This window comes from Anopheles marshallii, chromosome 3 (assembly GCF_943734725.1).
Source record: "Anopheles marshallii chromosome 3, idAnoMarsDA_429_01, whole genome shotgun sequence".
Lineage (NCBI taxonomy): Eukaryota > Metazoa > Arthropoda > Insecta > Diptera > Culicidae > Anopheles > Anopheles marshallii.
Window position 1 is genome coordinate 48,456,833 of NC_071327.1, and position 19,509 is coordinate 48,476,341.

The following is a 19,509-nucleotide window of genomic DNA, read 5'->3' on the forward strand; positions in this document are numbered from 1 at the left end:
CAGGCCAGGGACCCAAGGAGCCAGGGAAACTAGATCAGGCCAGAAGATCGTAGGGCTCTTGTTTTGTTTCTGTCAGACACATCTGTAGACACTGCTTGAGGTAAATCTCGCTGTTCACAGTCTCAGTAGTAACGAACTAACTAAATGCGCACTATTTTCTGCTATTTTTATAGCACATGAGCAAATCGCTTGCCAAACTTTAACAGTGAATACGGCAGAAATGCTCCAATGATCGTCATGTGTAAAAAATACAATATCACACTAGTGCTTGATGTTTTAAAAACACAAAACAGTTCAAAGACTCATTCCGTTTCTTGTTACAGAATCAGATTCACAAAACACTAATGTGTATGAAGAATAGATGAACGTGTTACACAACTACGAAATGTATCAAGAATACTCTATTAAATGACACTCTCGGTGTGGGTTAGAAATCTTCATTAGATCGCAGTTTGTAAAGATTCTTCACTATATTTTATACTATTTGAAGACATTCTGGAAACTCTACTAGAATTTAAACATCTTTCTGCAACGCATATTACTGACCATAGGGTAAATGAGTTTTATTGAAATGTATCAAAAACACACTGACTTTGAAAAAATAAAAATAGAAATGCGTGTTGACAGATACATTCTTTATCATAAATAAGATTAACTTTTTCGTGTAATTCATTTACGGCGCGGCAGCTTTGCTCGCGATACGATTGCGTTCTCGTTGCACCTTGTTGCGTTTCTTCGCGATCATCAATGCAAGTTTCTCCCTCAACAATGCTCGGTTTTCTGCCGGGTTGAGGAAAATGCCCACTCGTTCCACATGTTTCATTCCGGGTTTTCTGGTGCGGTATCGCTTGGTTGGTTTTGTGGCCGGTATCCGTTCGACGCTATGATTGAAAACGAGCTTATCACCATCGGGATCATTCACCACTACGCTGTACTTAAGCTCTGGAAGGAGATACATTGTTGAACGGAGTAAAAAGGTCACTTTGGAAGCTGATACTCACTATTCTTATCACAGCTGATCACGTGTGGTTTAATGTTGCAATTTTGGTGTTCATCGTCTTCACCAGCTTGTGCACTGCAGATAATCAGTGCTGGAGACAAGAAAAGGGGCAAAATATGAGGATCACGGTTCGTTAGTAGCACTGCTGAGCGGGGCGATTTTCACCTACCGATGGAGAAAGCCAATAGGCACTTTCTCCCAAGGTGCGAACACATCGTTCCTTAAGCTGTGAAAGCCGCTGACTTGGTGGTGTCACTTTGCTGACTGTTTCAGTTCCGTCTCCGGTAGTGAAATGGAGTCGATTTCGCTGAGCGAGGCACATTTACTCGGTGCGCCAGCGCTAGTTAGCTGGGCTTTAAAGAAAGTACGAACCGCTCTATGAAGGTTGTTTGGCTGACCTCTAGTGAACGGTAGCCATACCGTCCTCACGGGTGGGCCAGAACCGGCTAACTTTGTCATGTTTACGAGCAGGACACAAACGCAACATCCTACTACGCGTTGTTGTTTGAGAAAACAACATGTCTCTAGCGTTTTTCACGATTGTTTTTGCACATATGCATACCCATTTTGACGGCAGGTGGACGTATAGCGTAAATGAAATTAAAAGAAGCGAAAATTTAATGTTTGTTTCGGCGGTTAGTTTATGTTTCGCTTTTGAAGCGTGGGGCAAGGACTACACGCTTTTTCTGTTTGTGAGCAATGAAAATTCGAAATTTATTCTCTTATTTTACAGCTATTTTGGTTTTATAATTTTGCATGATAATTTTGAAAAAAAAATTAATACAATAAATCTATTCGACGTTTCGTTCATGCATTTACAGCAATAATTTAATGTCGATTTATCTAAGGCCAATTTATTGCAATGAACAATTATTAACAATTGACGTGATGCTATATTTGATGAATTGATTGTAGAATTGATATTTGATGTAATATTTGATGAGAAATAATGTATATATTTTTTATTTGAGTGTGCCTCGTACCTCGGCATATAATAAATAATTACTAAAAGCTCTCTGTACTATGTATACTGAAAATCTTACCAATACTAAGTTTAAGCTTCGTAAGGCTCTGTAGATCTCTTGTATTGGGATAAGAAGTAATCGATCTGAATTCATATTGAAGTGAAGATCTTAAGCAGAAGTGAAAATGAAGCTTAAGTTCGGTGATGACAGTTAGAAAAGTGTGTTGAGGAATTAAAACACGTAAAAAATAACAATCGATCGATACGGAGTTACCGAGGAATGTGTGAATCGCAAACCTGATGCAAGACCTCTGCACTCCATGCACCATTCCGTGTTGGAACCGTGTATCTGAGCTGAAGGGTTTCAAATATTTTGTTTCAAACTTGAGTTCCAAACTCATTTCGATACAAAGTGTTCGGAATCGTTAATCTGGAATATTTTCATATATTCCACTACTTATTGCTCAATGTGCGTAAACTATTGAATTCTTGCAACCAGTGGCGGATCAAGCATTTTCGAGTCCTTAAGCGGAAAAGCCGTTGAGGCGCTTATTGCTTGGTTGTTATGGTATTAATTTCAGGTATTATTGGTTTTCGAGGTCATCATAGAGAACCACGCCTACGTCGACGTCGAGGCCTCTGATTGCATTTTTGTCAACTTGAACTGCTTTATTCGCAAGAGCATAGCGCTTTAAGTTTTGCAAATCGCTGTTCAATGTCTGATTTTATTTATTTAACAGTAAAGGTGTCAATGGTTAAGCTTACATTAAGGAAGTTTCCTGCATATTCAATGAAGTCGCGGTTTAAGCCTTTGCAGCCTCGGTTGTTGTGCGCTGTAATACATTGATTGATTTAGCAGAAGAACACTTTTATACATTAAATTAGGAGCTAATTCTTACCCATTTTTTACGTGAAATTCTATTACTTCGGCGAGCTTGAAAACGCTCCTTCCGTTGCGCTATTCGAGTCAATCGGTCTGTGTTTCGTTTAGTGCGCTGCATGGCGATAACGCTAGGAGTGGCGTCAGCATCCATCACCTGCAGGTCGTACTCGATGCCCAAAATGTTGTTCGTTTCACGCACGAACTGGAAGCATCGTGTTTCTGTGGAAAAAAAAACAATTAGATCAAAAACTTGAGCGGGGAATGTGCCAGTGACTCCCAATACTCACTTTCTGCCGGATTCTGACAGTAGCAAAGACATAAGTTCTCATCCGGGACGAAATTGGCTGTGCAGTTACAGTTATTGCAGTACGATTTGCACGACCAATCCTTGATGCCGATTTCCAGTTCGCCTTCCAGTGTGAGTTCGTAAGCGATGATTGCCGTTGGAAGTACAAGAGCAAAAAGCCCCAGCTGCAACAAAAGCAGGAGCAGCGATGTGACCACTCGTCGACCCATGATCTTGAAGGTTCTGAATGCGTGACTTGGTCGTTCTGTCAGTGCTTGATGAACTATGGGTTCTCCGTTGATATTGTGCTGGTGAATCGTTTATATGGTACCTAGGGCGCCATGTGGCGCTTGTTCTTGGTTTAGGATATATATGCTGACGTTACAAGCAAAAGGAAAAGCTACCGAGGTGGGTTAAGTGTCAGCAAAGTAGAGAAATAAACAACTTGGCGCTCGCGTTACGTTTATTGGCGTGTTTTTCAAAAGTGAGAACTCCCTTGGAAAAGTGCGCCATTTGTACCATCCCGGAAGTCACCGGTCAAGGTCTCCGCCGAGTGAAGTTTCAATAAAGACGCCGCAGATTGTGAGAAAGATGTACATTCGTAGCCGGTCTGCTTTTATCACCACAAGTCACGTTCTGCAATGGCGGCCATGGCATCAAATCGATACACCTATAAGATTGTTAGCAACGTGTGGCCCTTCCGTTGGTCAACCATTCTGCTGTACTGTCTCACCCTCCTGATCTTGGCTGGATTCGTAGAAGCTCGATCGATTGGTGATGTTGATCGATCGATGCTTCATCGATCGCTAGATGGTCTTCAACTTCATGGTAATCAATTCATCCGCGGTGTACCGTGTGAAACTGCCTGTGAACACTGTGGCTGTAAAGGAATCTATCTTGGGGAGAAGTGCATTTGTTCTTGTACTGCCGACAACAAGGAAAGTGAGTATCGAGTAACTCAAAATACAAAGATAAGCAATAATCATTCCAGTAAACGTGAATCTGACATTTTCTAGCGACGAACTGTTTGTCAGCCATTCGGAAGAATGAGCTGAGATCTGGCATAGACAACGATATTCTGATTTTGACTCGCACGGGAGCTAGATTTGCACGCGATATACGGCAAGTGGCTTCCCTGAGGGCGCGAATGGGACGAGGTGCATCTGCCGCATGGAACACAAACCGCAATGCTGTTCAAATGCGTACTGAAAATAATAGGAAAATTATTACAAATAAACAGTGATTTAACATAATAGCGTAGCTTGTAAATGCATTTGTTGTTTTGTAGTTTTCATTTCTAGGCCAGTTATTGCTTATTTCCCGTACATCATCTGCTAAACAATGAATTAAAACAAATGACGTTCAATTTTATCTTATCGATATTAGTGTGTAGTAATATAGCAAAATCTTAAGCTTCCGAAACATTTGACATCCGGTAATTTCAGTGTTACTGTCAGTCATTGCATAATAATAAGACCAAAATTGAGGTTGCACAGTGATCAACCTGTGCTTAAAGCTATAACAAGGCGATTCTCCAACAAGAGAACGCTTCCGCTTTTTATACAATACTGACAAAACCCTATTTGAAATGGGTATGAGAGCTGATTCTATCATTATCCACATTCTTCTAGCCCTCTAATAGTTCCTGTAATATGAGTGCATCGAAAAATTGCTTGATTTGTGGATGGTATGAAAAAGTTTAGGTTTGGTTTAGGAGATGACTAAGAGATAAAAATAACGATAGGAACTATTCTGAGTGACTCGTTATGTTACAGAGAATAATCAAACATATAGGATATTTAAAAAAAAGGACATTTCTTAACACCCAAGATTTTACGTTTTATAGATAGACTCTCATAGTTTCCGTTAACTTTATCTGTTTTTATTTTATTTTGTGCTTCGACGTTCTGTTTTTTTCACATGGTCCAACGAAACAACATTCATTGCAAAACGAAAAATATAAGAGAAAATACTCTAAAAATAATTTGAAATCTTGCTTTCTTTTGTCTATCTTCATGGTTTTAGTTGGTTCTGCTATTGCTAGGCTGGAAGATCAACTGGATCATAACTGCCTTACTAGACTTAATTTAATCACGTAACCTATAGTCGCAGCGTCTAGTCTTTATAGATCAATTAACAATTAATCAGATTTGTTTTTATCATTTTATTTATTTTTTGATTATGGCTCATCGTATGCTCAGTTAATTGATGTTTCAACAAAACAACTGCTGAATAAAGAAATAAAATTTGTCATCAAATCTTCAACAGCTCTTGTGCGTGTTCTCATGCTAATTTTGCAACGCTATCTGCCCCACGGATAATTCTGCGTTCAATGCGTGACTTTCCTACTGGACGTAAACACCCACCGTTGGAATGTTGCGTGCAGTTTCATTTTTATCTGCCATGTTTTTGTTTTTCTTGTATGGACAAACTTCCAACGCCGTAGAGCGCCACATTGTTTGTCGACGCAAAAGGGGAGTCACCTTGGGATGGTGTCGCCAAAAGGTTAAAGATTGTACCAAAATGCAGTTGTCAGCTGTGATGCCATTGCACGCCCCAGAACAGCTTGAAATCATTTCTGCGACGGCTAACGCTGACGCAGCTGACCATATGACCCGGCGCCCTGATCCCAGATGCTTGGAAACATTCCAGCCCTTTCCCAAACAAAGGGACAAGGCCGAAGATGAGGTCTGCAGATGTGCAGTAATTGGATCCGGCGCGGTGAGCAACGCTTTGATTCTCGTTAAATACGGACCGACGGGCATTCGGGCTTATCAGAACCGTGCCATGGAGTTCCGAAATATGGCCGGCGCGTTTGTGTTTTGGTGTTTGGTGGGTTGCCTTTTTGTGGGGCATCTTCAGATCGTCGGTGCGGATGAGAGTACGGTAGGACAAGAGTTCATGGAACTCAGCGGGCCCGGTTCCTTTACGCCAGAGGATCTTTGCCAGGGTCTTTGCGGGGAGTGCCAATGTCGGGGGTTGTTGGTGAGCGAGAACTTATGCCAGTGCAGCTGTGACTTTCCACCAGATAGTGCAGGAGGTACACTTTGTTGTAAGTAATGCAGTTCAGAAGTGGTATCTAACGTGCTGTTCATCTTTTTGATACTGTAGATCAAAACTGCACCATGCAAGTGCGGCGGCTATGTGAACAGATGGATGTACAATGTGACTTCAATGGACCGGAAGAAAGCTATGTGCGAGAGCCACGTTTTTGTCATTCGATGTCGTGCTATGAAAAGCATGCCGAACACGATGAAGGAGGGTATGATGGACATTATGATGGTGAAGGGTACGGACATGATGAGGGACACGGACATGGAGGAAAACAGTTTATATGCTGCAAAGATAAGAAGCACAAGGAGAAGAAGCATAAGCACAAAAAGCACAAGAAGCTCCATGACAAGCACATGAAGTTCCACGTGGTGATTGTGAGTTGTCATATCATGTTTTCCATTCCCTGCATTTTATTAAAAATTTTCTTGTTTTTTTTGTAGAAGGGAAAAATTCCTGAATCATCCTGTCACGAGGGCCATGAAGGTGGAGAACATTATGGAGGGTATGATGAGCAGGAAGGATACCGTGCGGCAATGCCCGACAAACGTCCAAACCCAGCACATGTACCTATGGATGTAGCCGTGTGGACAAACCGTCAAAAGCTTCCCAAAAAACATCCTTTCCGAAAGCCTTTCCAGCACCATCATCAGAAACCTGCGCCACAACATAATGGACCTGCATATCCAGCATCGTACCCGGTAGAACCAAGGGGGAAATCAGCTCAACCACCTGCTTCGGAACCAAGGCCGGAGCCGATGGAACCACCACAGGATACTCAACCACCATCCCCCCAACAGACACCTTCGGCACCTCCACCACCACCGCCATCCCAACCGTTATCTCCGCCAGTGACGCCCTTCCCGGAGCATCCATTAACTCCTCCACCGAATCTGTACGATGGTGCTCCGATCGGTCCGAAAAGACCTCCACCGCAACCAAAACAGGAACCTCCTAAAATTCACTCATTTTCTCCACCATCACAACCCCCTCCACCACCACCACCCCCACCACCATCACACTTTGTTCGTCCATCTCCACCCATGATCACCGTGGATCCTCCACCGAGGCGCATTGAATCATCGAGAAGCTTCGACAAACCGAGCTACTCCGGTTGCGAATTTGACAGCTACGACTTTAACTTCTACCATCCTCCACCAACCTATCATCAACCTCCACCCCCGCCACCGCCTCCACCAGCAACCTATCACCGAGTTCCGGCACCGACGGTTTCCTCCTATCGATCATATTCCTCCTCGTATGATCCATCCTATTCGTCCAGCCACTATCATCCTCATGACCAATACGATAACTCGAAACATTACCCCGCTTACGATGAGCCTGTTGAGCATAGTACGTACGATGACAGCCCCGGTGACAGCAGCGAATACTACGGCGGGCACGGTGTACATCCGTTCTCTGACAACGAAATAGAGGACTGGCCCGAATATCCACCTCGCCACCCAGCCGACATATTCACCTTCAACCAGATCGTTAGTCGACAGATCAAAGAGGCGGAAATTGCCCGTCTCTACATGACTAAACCGTTCCAGCCAACTCCGCGCCCGCTACGCGATGAGTTCGAACCACCGACGGCAGAAGTTGGTCCGGTGCTGTACGAATCGTTCGGTCCGCCCGATAAAAACTACGAGATGTATCCCTCAGTAACGCCACCACCGGATGCATTCATTCCACCCGTGCCGCCAGCCAGCCCACCGGTAGATTTCCCCGAGGCTGAGAATAGACCACCGACATTCGCGCTAAACTCGGAGGAAGCTCTGTATCCGCAACCGACACCACCGCCCCATTACTTGCTGGCGAAAGAAACCGGCAGCATGAGTTCATTCGGATTCGAGGAGTTTGAATCGGGTCCAGCTCACTATGAACCTACGTCCTGGGGATATGGTCGTAGTGCAGTCGGACCGAGTCACTACCGGTCCGCATCTAGTCGTAGAAGTTCGCACAGTAATAGAAGGTATCACTGAAAGGACTGTATGAAATGTGTTATAGGTTTAAGATGAGTCATAATATAATTAATCGTATAGATATGAAAAGAATTTACTCTTGTCTCGTGTCTTGTATCTTTGTTATGTAAAATACTGAATTGTCCCCATGTTTATACTAGTAAGTGATTTATTCATCAAAAAAGTACATTTAACATATTTTTCTTTACATTAAAAATAAAGCTGTTGTCGCAGCTGTTTTTATACGCTTCTCGATCGCTTACACTCGGCACGGAAACTACGCCACTCTATCGGTGATGTTCAGGTTTAGCTCTGGCTTTTCATTTGTTTTAAATAACAATCGTTCCATTTTTTTTTAAATCCATCGCATTGTACTGGTACTGGCTGGATGTAATTGCACATTTTCACCACTCACCGTTAAAAGAGAGGAAAATACTAATACGTCGTCTTTCCGTTGCAGTGTAACGATGAGGCTATTTTGTCTCCGTTTCGCATTGTTTTAGCTATACGATCGTGCAAATTCCGTTCTCCTTACCAGCTTACTTGTCATCTTCTCATAAACAGAAAATGAGCTATCTGTTTAGCTTAAACAGTTCCTGCTTTTCTTCATTCGTGCACTCAACTTCTTTTGCTTAGAAGTAAGCTCCTACTCTCGCTTGTGCTGTTAGTTGTTTCGTTTTTCTTGCTTGTTGTTACTTTGTCCTTTTTTTCTCGCTTTCTTTTATGCTCCATTTGTTCTGTGCTGTTTGCTTGTTGTCTCAAATTCTTTTTACTTTCTTGTGTTCATTTTCTGTTGTTATTGAGGCGCTCGATGTGCTTTCCTTTCATTCGGCTTCCCAACTTTCCGCTCCCTCCCATTCACCATTTTCCATTCATAATTTCCTCACACTGGTTTAGCATTCGCTGGCTCCTTTTTTATATACACTTAATTATCACAGTTTTTATACATCTATCAAAAACGACATTTACAGATATTACTGGTGTTAAAAAAAAAACAAGCAAACAATCTTCGGAGGTGTCAATCGGTTTTTAGCTGCTGTGCCTATTCCTATAGCGCACGGTTGAAAAAAGGTGTACAAAATAAATCTCCTCTGTTCCTCTGTTTGATTTGTGTAGTTCGGTAAGCGACATTCGAAACTATTAGCGTGATCGCTGTCAAAGGCGTGAGCGTGAGCATGGTTGGCCCAGAGGGAGGCTTATGCCTTTATGCATTAGTAGTGCATCTTCAGCCACCGTCGTTAAGCTTTATCTCTTTTTTCATAAATAGCATCGTTTAAATGTTTAGAACAAGAGCAAAGTTAAAGAGTAGACCGCAAACATATTCATCAAACCCCCTTACCGGTTCATAGTCTTGTCCGTGAAGACTAACCGCCAACGGGATTTGTTTGTTTGCAAGAAGGAAGAAGGTTTCATATAAATAAATGATATATTTTCTCTTTTTCGGCACCTCCGTGCATGTCCGATCTGTAGGCAGGGAATAAGAAGGTTGACCGTAAGGTCCCTCCCGACGATGCTGTTCAGCATACATCGAGAGCAATGTTGTATGTTGAAGGAAATTCTCCGGTTTGCATGTGCACAATTTTGCATGAAAGCGTGAAGAAAAGGGGACATGTGGCATACGATATAATATATTTACAAACAGTGGCTCCAAGGCTTCGCGAGTCGCTTCTAATGCCATACTGTCGTGTCAAAATCGATCCAGAAGTACACTACGGGGAAAGATGTTTCCTGATTCCTTTTTCGTTTGTGTACTGGCAGTGCAGAGTATTTTGTTGTATCTATCAATAGTAACACTAACAACACGGCAGTAAGGTCTGAGGCAGTATAGAGCAGAAAAGAATAGAAAACAGGACGCGTATAGAAGACAGATTGTAAAATGGCTCACGATATTCGCCTTGCGGAAAACACTGGTACCGCGCCTTCTTGTGGCTCGACTCCTTAAGCCGCCGGCGACTGCGTGTGATGCTGACAACCTTCGACATTTTCTGGCCAATCGCAAACGTTCTCGTTCGGATTGAAGACCAAGTTGGCCGGGCATGGCATGTGGTGTTTGCGTTCTCCCTCACACATGAAGTAGTGCGTACAGTCGGCCTTATCCGGGTGATAGCTGATGTGGCCATCCTCCTCTGCGCAGGTCACTTCGTTGGCTAAAGAGGCATTAAAGTGTTTGTGAAAAAGACATTCTTTAACACTTCCTCCCCGTGCTGCAGCTATACTTACGATCCTTAGTCGTGTAGGCACCACGTGGACCGTAGGATTCGTACGGGCCATCATATTCCAGCTGCACCTTGTAGTCCTTCAGCTCACTGGTGAGTACGTTCAACAGTGGGTATTTTCCGCTTCCACAGCGACCCGAGAAGTCATCCATATCGATCGACCACACCATGATACCGCCGAAACCTTCCTCCTTGAGCCATTCCATCTGCAAAACGTGGGAACCGTTAAAAGTCATATCAATTCCATTCCAATACATTCATCTTCAACCTCACGTCCCACGCTTCATTACCTTCGTCTTGAGAGATCGCTCATCGTCAAAACCGACCCACTGATCCTTACGGTAAGCGAATGGCACCTGTTGCTCCGAGTCCCACACAAGCGTCGTGTTGTCCACTCCGAGGAAGGCACAGATTTCGTAGTAGCTCAGAAAACCGGCCTCATTGGTGAACTTGCCCGGTAAACCACCGCCGGAAGCGGGAGCACCAATATCGAACTGCGTCTGGTTGACGAGCGTAAACGATCGACCGTACGTGGGCATACCGATCAGTAGCTTTTCCTTGGGTGCACCCTGTTTCACCCATTCGCGCGCACTGTAATCCACCGTCAGCTTCTTCTGATAGTTGGAGGCCGAATCCAGCGGGAAGAGAGGCGAATTGTGACCGACCTGACGTTCCCACTGTCCATGGAAATCGTACGTCATTACGTTGATGAAGTCGAGGTACTTCGAAATCTCCGGTACATCATACCCGGCGGCGATCGCTTCAAAGGAGGCGGGAACTGCAGCGGTCAGCAGTAGACGAGGTTGTCCAGACGTCTTTGCTTCACCCTCGAACGCAACGCGGAGTTCACGCAGCAGATCAACGTAAGCCTTGCGATCGTCAGCACCACGGGGATACTCCCAGTCGACGTCGAGTCCGTTGAACTGGTACTCGCGCAGGAATTCGATCGCTTCATACACGAACTGGTTCATGCGGAACACGTTGGAAGTGAGCTCCTTGAAGGGGGTAGAACCGAACGCCCATCCACCGATGGCGAGCAGAATCTGTAGGTCGGGGTTCTTTTCGCGCAGTGCAATCACCTCATCGTACATGTCCGGATCGTTCTCGTTGGCTTCCGTCAGCTTGTGGTCCTTGAGTGTGGCGAACGCGTAAACGATGTGCGTACAGAGGCTAGCGTCAACGTCCTTCGGTTCGAACTTTCCGGCTCCCGGGCGCTTCACAGACCAGCTCGTCAAGTAACAGAACACTTGGGCTGGTCGTGCTGCAAAGGGAAATAAATTGAATTGCAGGGAATTCTAGGGAAAAATGAAGAAGATACGCACAGTTCTTTTCCACCGTTGCAAGACCCTGTTTGATGATCTTTTTCTGAGGTTTCTGCACCTTGGCAAGTAGTTCCGAAACGGAGATTTTAATTGGAGCCGGCTTTTCCACTTCCTGCAAGGCAATTCATATGTTATCTCGGGGGGATGAAGGTTGTCAAAGTGATGCGCAGATATCTTACCTTCTCGACGATGGTAGCGGCCACCGACGACCAATCGACATCCTTCGCGTCCTTTCCACGGCTTACACCGCGCAGCTCTTCCCGCATTGCCCCGATCAGAGGGTACTTGACGTTTCCGCCACAAACCGTGCCGGAGAAATCGTCCATATCGACCGTCCACACCATAGCACCACCGAATCCGTTCGTCTTGATCCAGGTCATCTTGTTACGGATTGCACGCTCATCGTCGAACCCAACCCACTGATCGCCGTCCACCATGTACGGTACCTTCATCTCATCATCCCAAATGTACACCGCACCATTCAGCAACATCTCGCAGATTTCGTAGTACGCCAAGAATCCGGACTCCTTCGTGTATTCGCCAGCCTTACCACCACCGCTAGCAGGAGAGTTCACCTTGTAGCGTTCCGTGTTTGACAGTGTGAACGATCGTCCGTAAGTGGGCATTCCGATGACGAGCTTCTCCTTCGGTGCACCCAACTTCACCCACAGGTTAGCGGCGTAGTCTACCGAAAGTTGCTTACGCCACTCACTATCGGACGAGGGCGAGTACAGCGGCGCATTATGTCCAGTCTCCCGTTCCCATTTGCCGTGGAAATCGTACGCCATCAGGTTAATGAAGTCGAGATAGCTGGCCACAGCCGGTACGTCGTATCCACCGCGCACATTATCCGGACCCACTGGGACGGCCGCCGTCAGTAGCAATCGTGGTTGGCGAATTTCTTGCGACTCAGCATCAAACGCTTCCTTCAGCTCCTTAAGCAACAGCACAAAGTTCTTCTTATCGTCACCACCCTTCGGGTACTCCCAATCCATGTCGAGCCCATCGAAGCCACGCTGGCGCAGGAAGGGAATGGCCGAATAGATGAAGGTCTGGCGAGCATACCGTGTGGCTGACATTTCCTTGAACTTTTGCGTACCGAACGACCAGCCACCGATGGCGAGCAGAACCTTCAGCTTGGGGTTTGCCTTCTTGAGTGTCATCATGCGCTCGTACAGGCCCGTCTTGCCATCCTTCGTTTCATCGTTGCTTTCGAACGAGCTCAGCTTGCCCTTTTTCAGCCAACCGAAGGCGAAAATGATGTGGGTGCAGAGATCGGCCGGGATGTCCTCCGGGACGAACTTACCGAGCTTGGTACGGTACTGCGACCAGTTGGTGTAGTAGCAAACGATCTATTTGAAGGAAAAGCAGAGGTTATGTCTAATGCTTGCTGGGATGATAAACAGCTCAGGGTGGAATTGGTCTTACCTTGTAGCCATCACTGTCGATCTGGGCTTTCTTTGAAACCAGTGCGGAAGTAGCGGCACCAGCTACAACGGCAGTACCAGCAGCACCGGCCGCCACGGAGCCACGTGTTTTCGTGCGCACACGGAATCGATTCGTTGCTGAGGCGGGCGCTTGATCCGATCGATCTTGTGCTTTTTTCGGTGGGATTTGATTATCTTCTGGCTTTGCTACGGATGACTTAAGGTTCGTTGGCCGCCGTATTCTTCGCTTTGCTACAATAGAGCAATAGAGCACATAATACAGACAGATAAGAGTATGCGACATTTATAATAACCATTAGCAAAAGCTTACATAAAACAAGTAAAAAGTTCGTGGCATTTGATGGTATTGAGGTCTGAAGCAATTCATGACAATGATTTATTTGTCCCTAGTTTTTGTGTGATAAATACCACCTTGCATACATACATAAATGTCAAGATGCTGTACTTACTTTGCGCGCTGTCTGTCGCTTGGGAGAAGATCGCGATGAGGATGCATAGCACTATCGCTATTCTTAGTATCCGAGGTGTTAACTGTAAGTGGACCAAGAGAGGAAAAGCATACATCAGTTGGCAGTCGGTCGCGCAGTGCTACATGCTATGGTAACCCGCGTTTAATGTGTGATGTTCAATATGGTAACTAACAGTTTGTCGAAATGTTTCACACACCCGCACAGTTCACGGTGAAACCATTCAGCACCTCCTTCGTACGCAACTGGTATATTTCGATGTCGACATTTACGCTGTTTAGAAACAGAGGTATCACTAGAGAAGAGTACACTTAGCAGGGGGAAAAACATAAAACTGATTAACCAATGGCTTTGAAACCATTTAGTTTCTATTGTTTGCCATCAAATCTAGATTCTCAGTATCGGGAACGATACAGAAACACACTTAATAGCGGTTATCTAATCGGTCTAGTGGATCTTTACGGTTTGCTTCGTCCGTTAGATAATCAGTGGACTCCGTCAAGTTCACCGCAAAATGGTCTGCAAATTGGTGAGAATGAGAGAACGATCGTTCGCATGAAAAAAAAAACGCAACTGCTTCAACTGCTCAAGAGCTACACTGCAACCGAGGATCGAGTCGTCTCGATCGGACCCCGGGTTAAAAAACACAATCGATTCGCCCATTCTCAAAAGCACCACGCTGAAGGTAAGGCATCACGACGTTGATGTTGCAAATGATGCCGCCAGCATACACAATCGGCGCGCTTAGCGATCTGCCGGCGAGCAGCAGCACCGTTGAAGCCACCAGTGAAACGCTAATGGTGCAGCAGATAATTGGGTCGAGTTGATTAATAGATTCGGGGGAAGCGCGTGGTAGGGGTGATTATGATTGCGATCGTGCTCACGATAAGATTTTGAGCGATGCAAGCGATTGCGATGATCCGTGAACGTGGTCGAGGCTACCGTGCATATGTGCTGACGTTGTGAGCGGTATCTTTTCGGTTGACGACGAACCTATCCTTCTACCAAACGTTACGGGATTAGCTCTCTTTGCAACAAACCTTTTCAAAATATGGATGCAGCTTCTTCGCCCTAATCCGTTTGGCCTTTTGTCACACCGTCACCGTCGAGAATGTTTAGAAACATACATCAAATGCCACAGCAAAATGTCGAGGTGGTAATAAACATACGTTAGCGCGCCGCCGACGCTGCGTAGCACCATCAGCACTTGCAAACTTGTCCCCATTACTGTGTTTATCCCCAACGCTTCTGTTGGAGGCGATAAATTAGGTGCCAGATTTTGATAGTCGCCCGTTTTTTTCGGCATACCCAAATAGGACTTTCTCTGGCAAGGTGTGTTGCTATAGGCTGTATGCTAAGTTCAAGTTTGGAGGCAAACGATTTATCTAAGATTGAGCTTCAGTTAGCAGCCTCCAATCAGTATGTACTTGACCGCAATTGGGTCTACCAGACGAGTCATAAACGGCATTCAGCATCAGCGACTCGACCGTTGGCGATTGGTTACGAATCATCAGCGGAACTCAGTTAACCACAGCTGGGAAACATGGCATAGCATTCAGTGTGAGACGGTTTCCCAGACAACATCTGCAGCTGCATGAAGTTTTGTTGTTTGGAACATCTGTCGCTGGTCGAGTAGATTTAGAACAAGAACAGTACGATCGGTCGAATATAACATCATCTGCATGTGGTTTCTTCGTCATCACAAATATTGGCTATAAATTATAAAACTGCAGCTGCAAGCAGAAAAGGTCGGATCTGATCTGATGATCCGCAAACCTCTGTCCCCAAAACAGCTAACCGAAAAAGAAGTCTTTTTTTTTTTGGACAACGGTTACATAAGTGATACGGTGTTACATTCGCAGACTTGCAGGCAGAGCAACACTGCAGCACCGCTGACGTTAAGCAGGAGACCGCGGACCAGCCGCCGAGGGTTATGTAGCGTGTCCATTTGAGGTTAGCTGCAAAACTCCCCCCATCCACCTTCCCCGTTCGCTATCCCTTTCCCCTTTTCGCATGAAGTTACGGTATGGCTGCGAAGCAGGGAAACGGGCCCAAGCTCGTAGCAATCGCCAAACTGTCCGATTCACTACAAATCACAGACCGTGTGCCATATTATCACACAATGCAGACTCCGTTTGGTGGAATGCTCGTGGTTCGTCTTGTGGTTGGGAATGTTTGTAGATTTACAATAACCTAAGCTTTAGATCAGTTGGTGATTTGTTAATCTAATACACACACCCTAACAAATAGTGCAATTTATTCAGTGAAAGGTAAAGCACACCCACAGCAGGCAAAAAGCAGTTGAGAACGGATCGGTTTGATTGTTTTGCATCTGTCGTTTGGGTAATTACCTAAATGGAGTTTATTCAATCAGTACGTCGACAAGTTGCTGTTAGTGTACAAGGGTGGTTTGTTCTGACACTGTGTAAATTAGCTCAAGGTTATAATTTTCATTTATCTCCCACCTGTAGGCGCGTAAATTACTGTCATGTCTACCTTTTTGTTAGCTTTTTGATCTGTTGAATTTTGAACAAAATTCTAAGATGGTTGTGCGTTTGCCATTTTACAAAACAAATATTTGAAGTTAATGCATGGTAATAGCTTTCCAAATATTTAACAATGTCAAGTTATGCTCAATGTGTATGTTCAAATATAGTCCTTTATGAAAAGATACTAGGTAAGTGTTCATTTTATGTCATTTGCGGATAAATATTGTGGAAACAATATTTATACAACAGGAGACAAGTGATATGGTTATTGCAGTATTATATAAATCAGATTGTATAGAATTTATAACAAATACAAAGAAATTTGGAGTTTTCCTTAAGAAAAGCTAAAGTTTTGCTCTCAAACTTTATAATTATTGCTGGAATTGATTGGCCCTTAATATACTTAAATCACCATCAACATCATCAATTTGCCATCTAATAATTCTTAACCAGTCAAAGCAACATCTTCCAAAGAGAACTGCCTTTTACGCAATAGACATTTCAGCATGCACTCATTAGCATATGACACTCCATTCCATAGTGCTGGCAGCATTGCGTGTGGATCATTCTCACGACTCACGAGTTCGACTATTATTATCGATGGCAGTTATCAGGCATGGTGCGATGGTGCGTTAGCATGGGAAGCTGCACGACGATATGACGTTACATTCCCAGCATTGCCCATGCGATCAAAAAAGGGTGAAGAAACTCCCGCCAACGAAATGACCATTCTCAGGTGTTGGATCTTCGGGGGTGGCACGACGAAGAGATGGAAAAGTGAAATCACTTCATCCAGGGCTTTATCCCCTGAAATGGGGGATGATTGCTTGCAGCAGGGAATCAACGCAACATTCAGACTTGCCAGCACCGGAGGCGCCACAAAGGAAGTGCCACTAATGGAATGGAACTGCTACTGATGTATGGGGTTGCAGTGGATGCACGCTTTTCCTAATGTAAGCACCGTGCAGCCGCAAGGGTTCCATCTGAAACGGACCACCAACAGTTAATGGTTTTGCGTGACTGTGACGACTGGAAGCTCAGGTTGTTGGACACCTTTTGGATGTAGCATTAGGAGCAGCTAACCGTTTGTGGTGTTAGAGGAACGAGCGTTTGTGTAATAAATCATTGTTTCAAGCTATTTTAATATTTATTAACCATTAGTTGCTCGAGGGAAAAATACACAGCATCGGGAAGATGGGATGGTGTTCCGTTGGGCATGTGCCTTTAAAAGGTAGTAAGGCTGCTATCTCCACATTTGGAAAGGTGTCAAAGCAGAAGAAACATGTTTCATCAGCATCAGCAGTTCCTCTAACAGGTACGCGATTGAAAAAGGGCTTCCCACACCCTATACGCCTGTGACTTAACAGCTGGTGAAAGTTATTCCACACCGACCTGTAGCAAACTGGCCCTTTAGACGTACCCGGCAATGGAGGGTTGCCTATCACTGACCTACCACAACAGTGGAGCGCGTGCGCACCGCAACGATTATGTTACAGCTGGCTACCAGAATGTTAGTGAATGGAGGCCGGGTGCAGGAAAATCCACGTGTTCAATTACCGAAAACTGTCACAACTGTCATTCGTGTGCAGTGAAGCGAAAACAAACGCTTCCTTTCACCAGGAGCCCAACACTGCGCGGAGCTAGCGGTGATCGTAGAAAGAAAGCGACACGTGGTCTACAGTTTGAACACGCGGGGGTGCGTTTGTTTTGGTTTTTCCAGCGACTGTGTGAAAGAAAAACCTCATTAGCATAAAAATCCCTTTGAACTCATGTGCCATTCGCGTGGGCGTTGCGGATGGTGCCGAGACTGACAGCTCAATTAACTTTTCCATCAGAGGGACTTCTGTTCAATCAAGCGTAAAATTGTGATTTTCTGTGTACCGGGAGCGCAGAATGTCGCAGCAGGATTGATAAGGGCGAAGGATGTTTAGGTGTATGTGTTGCGCCTGACAGTTGGTTGCTATCCTCGTTGCTAGGACTCCGCTGTGCAGTCATGCGTGGTGCCGATCTGTCAGCTACTTGATGCTCCTGGTATGGTACCGGTGCATTGGAATATCCGAGCATAGGCACTTTAGAGCGATTTTAAGCTAGCCCGCGGTACTCCGTTATGTATTCTTGAATGAACTGACAAAAAAATAATCACTAATTGGAGCGATTTTGGGACTTCAATGTTCACTGAGGCAGAAAACTGGAGACACCATGGCCGGGCACGCATGCCATTTAGGAAGATACGAAGGACATCACGCACACCAGAATGCTCTTATGATAGGTGGTTCCACCACTCTGCAAAAAAAACTCCCATTACCCAGAGCATACTTTATTGCTCGTACATGACGCCGGGTCTCACTTCAACCCATCCAACAGTGGCCCCAGTGTATGACATCCTGGTGCGGTGAAAATCAAATTATTCACGGTTCGTTGCATCTGATCGTGCCGGAGCCCTTTCAAGTCGAAGCACTGGACCCTCGTGGCAATGTCCGGGTTGGGCATGTCCGGGTTTGGGTATAGGCACCATCCAGCAGGTAATTCGTAACGGAACTCCCGGTCCCAGACAAAGCCTGCGGACGAATTTCTCCCCGTCATCAGCGTTGTTATCACGTTCGGCTGTCTCGCGCTTTCTCTGGCAGTGTGTTTGTGTGCGGTTGCGGCGCATGCGTGTGCGAACCGAATGACAAGTGCTTCCCCTTACCAGCAGGTGCAAACTGTCAACCGTTAGACCGGGTGGAGCCGTTTCGCACGGCCGTGATTCGATTGTGCACTGGGATGGAGCGAAATTTGGTCCAGCATTCTACAGCTGAATGAGTACAAAGATTTCGATGCTTTTGTCGGCCGGGAAGTGAGTATTCCCAGTTGGGAAATGGCCTCGGGAGCGCTAATTCGATGCTCCCTTCGAGTGCGGTGCAATCAAGCGTGAAAGATAGAATTTTCCGGTGCTAGGAAAGCATCCGCGAGGTGCAGGTAACAAACAGATTCCCCTCGCTTGACTGCGCTCGAGGGTCTTCGGTGTTCGGTCATGCGTAAAAGATGCAAAACAAATCCCCACACCACCCAAACGGTTTGATGGAATAAAATAATTGCTGCTACTATTTCTCGTTTTGTGGGTATTTTCTTCTTTCAGCGGGAAATCCAACGCGAATGGGAACTATTTTCCACACTGATGTGCCGTAATTTGGGAACTTTCCATTGAAATTTGTTCAGTCAAGCGTGAAAAATAGAATTTTCCTTTACAAGGAGCACAGGTACGAGTGGAGGACGCTGTTATCTGTGATAAGATTCATTGAGGGACTCATTGTTCAGTCATGCGTGTAACAACCCGTAAACAGCTGATGCATTGGAAAAGGTTTTGTAAAGGAGAGCAGCAATTGAATAGACACATAATGCTTGTAGTTTTTCGTTAAAAAAATGATTTTTTAGTGTTT

The 19,509-nt window shown here is 45.2% G+C and overlaps 3 protein-coding genes across 3 annotated transcripts; 1 reads left to right on the top strand and 2 right to left on the bottom strand.

The window, feature by feature from the left end:
- Window positions 1–2,845: 2,845 nt before the first annotated feature.
- Window positions 2,846–3,363, bottom strand: LOC128712744 (uncharacterized). Its single transcript, XM_053807618.1, has 2 exons — window positions 3,135–3,363; window positions 2,846–3,066 (listed from the first exon to the last, which is right to left on the bottom strand). Exons 1-2 carry the CDS (start codon window positions 3,361–3,363, stop codon window positions 2,846–2,848), a joined length of 450 nt encoding a protein of 149 aa, XP_053663593.1.
- A 2,557-nt stretch (window positions 3,364–5,920) lies between these two features.
- Window positions 5,921–8,169, top strand: LOC128715357 (uncharacterized). Its single transcript, XM_053810239.1, has 3 exons — window positions 5,921–6,173; window positions 6,245–6,561; window positions 6,628–8,169. The coding sequence occupies exons 1-3, from the start codon at window positions 5,921–5,923 to the stop codon at window positions 8,167–8,169; spliced, it is 2,112 nt and encodes a 703-aa protein (XP_053666214.1).
- Window positions 8,170–10,086: 1,917 nt separating this feature from the next.
- LOC128712745 (probable chitinase 10) lies at window positions 10,087–14,826 on the bottom strand. The gene is made up of 9 exons (XM_053807619.1): window positions 14,771–14,826; window positions 13,799–13,874; window positions 13,584–13,665; window positions 13,115–13,365; window positions 11,866–13,038; window positions 11,687–11,798; window positions 10,655–11,625; window positions 10,369–10,570; window positions 10,087–10,295 (listed from the first exon to the last, which is right to left on the bottom strand). The coding sequence occupies exons 1-9, from the start codon at window positions 14,824–14,826 to the stop codon at window positions 10,087–10,089; spliced, it is 3,132 nt and encodes a 1,043-aa protein (XP_053663594.1).
- Window positions 14,827–19,509: the final 4,683 nt, after the last annotated feature.